At 32.2% G+C, this 8522-nt stretch overlaps 1 protein-coding gene across 1 annotated transcript in view; it reads left to right on the top strand.

Moving 5' to 3' along the window:
* LOC111089720 overlaps window positions 1–8522 on the top strand; it is a 32245-nt gene that overhangs the window by 6484 nt on the left and 17239 nt on the right. Inside the window, exon 4 of the mRNA XM_022402696.1 lies at window positions 4998–5267. Coding sequence (XP_022258404.1) covers window positions 4998–5267 — 270 coding nt within the window. The remainder of the gene's footprint in view (window positions 1–4997; window positions 5268–8522) is intronic.

The raw sequence follows: 8522 nt of genomic DNA, 5'->3' as shown, positions 1-8522 counted from the left end.
AAGCAGATATCCAGGCTGTATGTCCATAGGATAGGCAGGGTCTGGTAAATGTCTTGTATGTGTATAGCAGAAAAGGAGGGTTCAGGCTACAGAAGGTACCGGTGAGAGAACGGAGGAGATGAAAACGTCGAATAACCTTAGCAGAAAGGGCAGATAGGTATGGCTTCCAGTTTTATTGTATTTTTCTAACCCATTTTAGCTGTTTTTAAATCTTAACAATGAATGGCTGAAAGAAATTTTCTAAGCTGGTAAAGCATGCTTATAATAAATTATACGTGTTACAAGACATTAGCATTAGTCCTAATATATTTTAACATAATATTCCTTATTCAGTCCCTTAGAGATTTTTCAAGAAGAGTGTATACTATGTATTTCAGCCAAACTATGCTGGCCATATACATTGCCAATGACGCGTTTCCCTCAATATAGAGTTCATCAGGTCGGGTGGGATACTGTGCTTGTGTTTTCTTATAGCAAAGCCATATCGGGCTATCTGCTATGTCTACCGAGGGGAATCGAACCCCTGATTTTATCGTTGTAAATCCGAAGACTTACCGCTGTCCCACTGGAGGGTGTGTGTGATATAACAAACACAATATTGTAAGAAAATATAATATAAAAGTACTGTTCTCTACGATTTTTCTTTACTTGCGAGCTTTCAGTATACTGCTCTCCAATGTAGGCTCGGTAAGCGGGCCGAAAACTCCTAATTCAAATAAAAATATATAACATAGAGAAAATTTCGTGCATATATCTTAATATTAATTTATCTACGTTATGAATTTAAAAAAAAATAGTTGTCGGAGCGCTATTTATATAAGCTATTAGTTACAATAACAACTGTTATGGTATGAACATCTTTTGCTGGCAAAGAGTGATTATTTTTTATGATAAGTCCCCTGATGGGTCAGCGGTAAGTTTACGGACTTAAAACGCTAAATTCCGGGGTTCTATTCCCTGCAGCGGACAGAGCGCTTGTAGCCCTATTAAATAGTTGCCAATAATGCTTTGGTTGAAACGCTATTTGCATCACTCACTCTTGAGACAAGTATGAAGGTGTAGAATACCAAATGTGGCGGATTAGTTATAAATATAGCAGAACACGGTTCTTCTTTATACTATAAGTAAACTAAAAACTCGAACACAACGTTAAAGAAAAGAGAAAAATGATTTATTAAAACGCACCAAGTGTTTATTTAATAGTAATTTGTGTGTGTGACACCAAAACAGCTAATAATTGAAATCGCTTTGGACTATTATTCAATTTTTGACACTGCTCATAGCAATAACTTACAAAATAAAAACCCAATATTTCTCACTCCCTCATTTTAAAATTTTTGTTTTTTAAACTGGTTGAGATATATAATTTTATAGGTTTTAACTAGGTTTTTTGTTTATAATGCCAAGCTTTAGACTATTTGATTCACGTGCAAGGGAAGATTACCACGCACCTTCGAACGATTTGAAGTGAAATTGTTGAAGTATACAATGCGTAGTTCAACTGAAGGCTGCAAGCTACTTTTAGTGTAATACTAACTGTGGTAGATCCAACGTTAATTAATGCTATGCTAGCAGTTTACATTAGACCAAATATAAATGGGAACTTAATATTGTTTGTAATTATAATTTCACAGAGACTTTCTAATTGAATAGAAACATACGTTTACTAAAATTATTTAACGTAATTGAATTATGTTGTCTGTTTCTTATACCCACAGTTGTGAAATAGTGATAATAAGCCAATTACCTATTGATTGAGCCTAACTTAATATTACCCTAATATATTTTGTTAGTAGATAATCAAGAAATAAGAAGATTAGGTAATGCATACTTTCAAATTCAAGGGCAAGAATATTCTTGTATGGTTAGCAATAACAGTTAGGCTTGTCACTGCCACATTAAAATATTTTGGGATTGAAATTTATATATGTAATTTGCTGCCGGTTCGTTATGGTATAAGATAGCCAGAATACAAGCTAAACATTTAATAAAAATAGAATCAAGAATACGGTAGGCCTAGGCCTAAATTGATATTAAATTTTAGTTAATTTAAGCCTAACACTTTAGACTGATAAACAATAAAAAATCTGATTTAGCCATTAACATTATAGACTAAGCCTACATTGCTTTCCAATTCAGGCTTAAGGCTTTATTGTTAGATCATAACGAACTGTATAAACAAATACCATTCACAACTGTTCACGAAAAGCAGTTAGTACCATAAACTTGTAAAATTTTCAGACGCAGGCAACACACATTAGTCATAGGTCTAATACTCGACAATTATTTGGACTTAAGCCTAAATTGTTCTTGCAAGTTATGAGTATAAACATTTAGGCCTAACGTGTGACACACCGTTCTAAGATTTTTTTTTAATATGACAGGGCTTAATTTTCACTTCTAAAGAAAAGCGTTTAAAATTGCAAGTACAATATAAGCAAAATTTACTGTTGAATTAATAAATGATAATGAAATGTATTAAACTAACACCATAAACTAATGTTTAAAAAAATCTGAATTTTACTTTTAGTCAGGGGGTGAAATTCTAAAAAAACGTAAAGGAAATCAAATGGGTGAAGTGGCCCTGTTTTTGGAAAAGAAAAAAAATCTACGTGTAAACATAAAAAACAGCAACAAAAAAAGACAACTTGAATGTCAATGAATAAATGCTTTCTGGCGGAACAATGGAACGCACGCGCATCCGAAAAACTCAAAAAGTCCCAGTACTAGTATCACCTTAAAAAATAGGTTCCGGTACCCAGTACCGGCATTATTTAACTTCTGCTTTTAATAATTATCATCAAGTTGGGTAACATGTATTTGTAGTGTTTGTTTTCTTCTTCAGTTCATCATTATTGTAATTTGAAATAATCGCGCCATAGTTCATACTAATACTGATAATAAATTAGTAAAGTAAAATTAAGGCGTTAGAACTGTTTTAATTATTACATACCAAACTAACTACTACAAGATCGTTTACAAATGAGGTTATATAAAATACAAACATATCAAAGCTTATAAATAAAACAGTAACAATGTTGCATTTGTTAAATGATTGTGTTAAGAATTTAAATAAATACATAATATATTGTTGAAAACTTAAAATTTGGTCTAGATTAAGCGTAATAAAATGTAAATTTAAGTTGTAAAAATAATAACTAAAAATTAACGTTAGTTCCAAGTAAAAATATCAAAATGTATTTAAGATAGACATTTTTAAGATGTGATGTAAAAACAAGGTTACATTCTTGAAAACGTTAATTATTAGAATTTATTAAATAAATTTCAATTTGACTTTTGAATAATAGGTGTCTGGAAGAAGATAACATTTGCGATGAAAGCATTTCTGCTCATACTTTTGATCATCTCCAAATTACACGCAATTACTGGTGAGTTTTCTTTAATATTTTTTTTGTTTTGAAACTATCCTCATTTTCGTAAGAGTGTTGTTGCATTTGGCTTTACCATCTGAATCTTGTTCTTAAACTGTATCAGTGGTATATAAAAATTAAATAATTTATTGTGATCGACAAGAAATGCTAATGAGGAACACTGATAAAAAACACACACGGAGTAATCAACAACTGTATGCTTTGTAAAGACTACTGTGATTTACAATCGACAGATTTTTTAAAGTTCAAATTTGCATTTTATAAATTTTAACGCAATTTCCTTTCATTTTGTGCCATCACCCTTACGGAGGTTGACTGCAATGGGTCTCCAACACTGTCTGCCTTGAGTCCTACTTGTACACTCGGAAGTTCTAAGGTCCATCCACTGCTTGGTATTATCGTCACAATCAATTCTTTGTCGTCCTTTTGCCCTCTTTCCTTCCACTTTTCCTTCTACCATACATTTCTGTATCTTGTTGTACCTTTTTATTTGTCCAAAGTATACTGTTTTCCTTTGCTTTATGGTGCACAGGAGTACTCTTTTTATATTTATTTTTCTTAAAATCTTTTCATTTGTTTTTCTGTCTGTCCGTGATATTCTTTCAAGTCTTCTGAATATCCACATTTCAAACGCTTCCAGCATCTCTCTATACTTTTATTGATTGTCAAAGTCTTTGTACTATACAACAGTGTTTGCCATGTTTAACATTTGATGATTCTCATTTTTAGTTGGATATTTATTTTTCGTGATGTCAGAATTTGTTTAATATTGTTAAACGCAATTTTTTTTTGCAATAGCTATTCTTATTTCTTCTACACATGTGTCATCTTCTGTGATTAATTGTCTAAGGTAAGAAAAGCTTTTAACTTCTTCTAGTTCTTCATCGGTTATTATTATTTTAGTTTTGGGCTTTTGTTTCTTTTTGCTGATAGCCATTGTTTCTAATATTCAATCCATGTTCCTCACTCTTTCTTTAATTTTATCGACAATTTGTTGCATCCTTTTCTGATTTTCGGCCACTAGCGCTGTATAATATGTATATCTTAGGTAATTTACGTTCATATCACCTATGGTTAGTTCTTCAATTACTTCTATGTCTCTAAAGATAATTTCTGTATACTTGTCAAAGAGATAAGAGGAGATCACTCATCCTTGTATCACACTTCTTATTATTCCAATGAATTGCAATAACTCATTGTCGTATCATATTTCTGCCATTCGTTCCCAGTACAAGTTGGTAATAAGTCTAATGTCCTTGCTGTCCAAATGGCTTCAGCGCATTCTATCAGTATAGCGCAATATCATGTTATGTAAAAATGATTAGACACTACAATAGGCACGGGCTCCAACAGATTCCAAAGTTTTTTTTTCATTATGACACATTTTGTATATGCACTATAAATTGCAGAAGTTTTAAAATACTATAGGGGTTTTAAATTATGACATGTTTTATCTAGAAATACGTCAGGCACAAGTTTTAACTGACTCTAGAAGTGTTTTTTTTTTTTTCATTTTCATTAGGAGACGTATTTTCCTTTACATGCTATTATTTTTAGATAACTTGCTTGGTTTTTTAATATGTTTATCATTTTCTTAATTACTAGGCTCAGTGTCTAATGACTTCATGTGGAGTAGAGACCAAGGGGTTAAGAAAACACAAAAAATGGTGACTTTGAGAGATTTGCAAATAAGATCTGTCAGTGCCATTAGATGTCCCTTTTCTTCCCTTCCCAGCGAACTGTTTATATCATCCAACTGCATTGAACATCCAGATGTTATTTGTGACATAGAATGCCCTGAAGGGGGAGTCTTAGAAGGTCCTGAAGTCATTATCTGTCTGCCTTCTGGACAGTGGTCAGCTATACCAAGATGTGGTCAGTACCCAGTCTATATTATTCATTAATTTCTTGTGTCCATCAATAAAACATCATAACATTAGACCATAAATAATACTGCATATTTAGCTCTGAGGAGGGTTCTTACATAAAGAAATCAAAGCATTGAATTAAGTACTAGTTAACACTATTCCAGCAAGTCTTGGGCCAGGCCTAAAGACGTGCATGGTCGGTCTAAGAGAAAGATTAACACATTTCAAGTTTGTGTATATCTTCTTTGTCTAGTACTTGTAACTAAATACAAATATCTATAATGATTTTTTTTAACTGAAGTTGTGTGAATAGGAATATATTCACTTATTATGTCACAGGGTGATTTAGTTTATGATAAAATTTTGACCAAAAAATATATAAGAAATCCGTATGATATTGAGAACTGTTTTTTGTTGTTTTTTTTTTACAAAATCCTTATATTAATAAAGCAACTGACAAACTAAATATTCTGCTCTGCTACAAATGATACTAGAGATGGGGTAAAACGGAAATAGAATGAAATGATGGGATATATAGATTGCACTAATATAAAAAAAGAAATCTGCGGAGTTACAACACTAGAAATCGGGTTTCAATACCCGTATTGGGCAGAGCACAGATAGCCCATTGTGTAGCTTTGTGCTTAACTTCAAACAAACGAAAAATAAAATAGATATATGAAACTATTTTTGAAAACTAACAATGAGAGGAGTCTGTTGAAATTTAAAATTACAAAGAAAAATCTGACGTTATTTATAGGCTAAATAAAAAAAAAAAATATCGAGAATTTTAAGGACAATCATATAACGATAATTCTCCAGTGAATCAGCGATAAGTTTACGGAATTACAACGCTAAAATCCACGGCTCGATTCTCCATAGTAAACAGAGCGCAGATAGCCCATTGTATAACTCCGTGCTAAAACAAACAAACGAATTGCGAGAAAAATGGAAAATTAAGAATATTTTTGGAAGAGTGTTAAAGTGTGTAAACAGTAATAAAGAGAAAAGACTACCACCTGCGTGATTTTATTTCAGCCCTAATATTAAAAAATAAAATTAATGTTGAATTTTGTAACGATGAAAAATTAACTTTGACTTGATGTATAGAAGTAAAACACTGTTGATATACCTCAACTCTTGTAAATATCAAAGTGCAGATTGATTTTTGTATTCATTGTTGAAATGTTGAAACCTGTAAATTTAGCCACTACTGGAGTAATGTTTAATTATATATTGAAGTTTGGATATATTTGTTTTACGTTGTTCGAGTGATGCTATGGACTGATAACATGGAGGTAATGCTAATATGGTTAATAATTATTGTGGTATTTCTTTGCTTAAAACAATAGGTAAACCGTGTACTGATAGTATAAATAACAGAGTGAAAGACTAGGCAGAAAGAAAATGATATAGTGAAATAGTAGGAGTTTTTTGTTTTTTTTTTGCAGAGTTTGCTGCAGAAAGGACTATATGTATGAAAAAGATAAATTATTTGTATATTATATAGATTTTAATCAAGCATTTGACTGTAGTTCTCATGAAACAATAACCTATGATAGTATATATATATATTATAAAGTATGGGAATGCTACAAATTATGAAATCTTATACAAAAACCACATGAAGGACTAACTCATTTGTTAACAGCAATATTGGTGGTATATAATATCATTCTGGTTTAGGAACGAAGTGATTAACAGAATTGATGTATACTGATGATGTAGTTTTATTAGGAGATTCCGTGATAAATGTAAAAATGCTAACTTTGTCTGACGTGATTATGGACAAATCAATAGTTAGATGAGAAGGAGTGAAAAATGGTATTTTAATAAAGAGCAAAGACTAGCTTTTGGATACAAGTATTTAGGTGTATATTCATCAGAAACCTTGTGCTATAAAACTACTAAAGTTACCTCAATATAAGATGAACACTTTTTGTTTATTTTAGTACAGCAGATTATAAATGATTGAGCTTACTGCTTGATTAATCAATGGTACAAATATCTGTCTATGAAATTTATCTATATAAGTGTTAGTGAAACAGTTGCTAATTCATTTATATTTCGAGGCTACCTGAAAGTAAAGTGGTAAATTAAGTGTGTAAAATATTAGTTAAAAGTGTCAAAGCATGTTGTTTATTACAAGATATAAATCAGAACAACAAATAGATTAATCTGGTTTCAAAAATTACAAATATGTTTTTCAAATGTGCTTTGTGTGAGAAATTCAAGATGCTGAAACAACAAGACTCGTTGAGCTTATATACACCTTTCATCGTTAACACCACTTTGAGTGTCATTTATACCTGGTATAGGGGATATGATTTCTACAGTGATCACCTCGTGTGTGAGGTACTGGAAGATAAAGTGGCATAAAACAGTCATATTCAAATACGAATGTGAAGCCCAAACTGTTATCCAATTTACAACTTGTCACTGAGTTATACCAGTTTCAGCGAATTCCATCTCTCGTCAGTAATCTTGGACAAGTTCAAATCGAAAGATTTTTTTTTTTACTACATTTTATTCCAGCCCAAATCGACAGAATAAGACTAGGCTTCATATAATGTTGAAGTGTATATTATATGCATGGTGTTTTGAGATGTAATTTTACTCACACAGCAATCCTATATTTATATTGGAATTTCGAGAATAGACAGCATTGATGTTATTATTTTCCTCTTATGAATTATTCAGCCGATAAACTAAAAATAAATGTTATTCGAATTATATTTAGTCACTGAGTTACAGTGTGGCTCAGTGGCTTTGCGCTTTGGATTTGTATTCGGATGGTTGTGAGTTCGAGGCTGGTTCGCGTTATGTTGTTGTGTCCTTAAGCAAGACGCTTTATCCACCAGTCTACCCAACTGTATAATGGGTATCCGCTGTTAGCTGGTGGTTAACCTATGATGGACTGGCATCCTGTCCAGGGGGGATGCGTCACCATTCTCACTCGCTTGTACCAACTAAGTTGGAGTTCAGAACTGGATCCTATGTTCTATCTCGGCATGGGAAGGATTTAAGTTAATTTAACTGAGTTACATATCATATGTATAATTTGCACTCCGCCACTATATGATGTATTAACATAAAGCCTTGTCTTTATTCTTTCGATTTGACCTTTTCAGGGTCACCGATAAAGATTGTTTGTTTGTAGTTATGCACAGAGTTCCACAATGAGCTATCTGTGCTCTGCCCACCACGGGTATCGAAACACGGTTTCTAGCGTTGTAACTCCACAGACATATCAATGTGCCGC

The sequence above is a fragment of the Limulus polyphemus genome, unplaced genomic scaffold (genome assembly GCF_000517525.1).
Source record: "Limulus polyphemus unplaced genomic scaffold, Limulus_polyphemus-2.1.2 Scaffold7158, whole genome shotgun sequence".
Classification (NCBI taxonomy): domain Eukaryota; kingdom Metazoa; phylum Arthropoda; class Merostomata; order Xiphosura; family Limulidae; genus Limulus; species Limulus polyphemus.
Note: the sequence above shows the minus strand (reverse complement) of the source record. Positions and strands in the feature narration are given on the sequence as shown.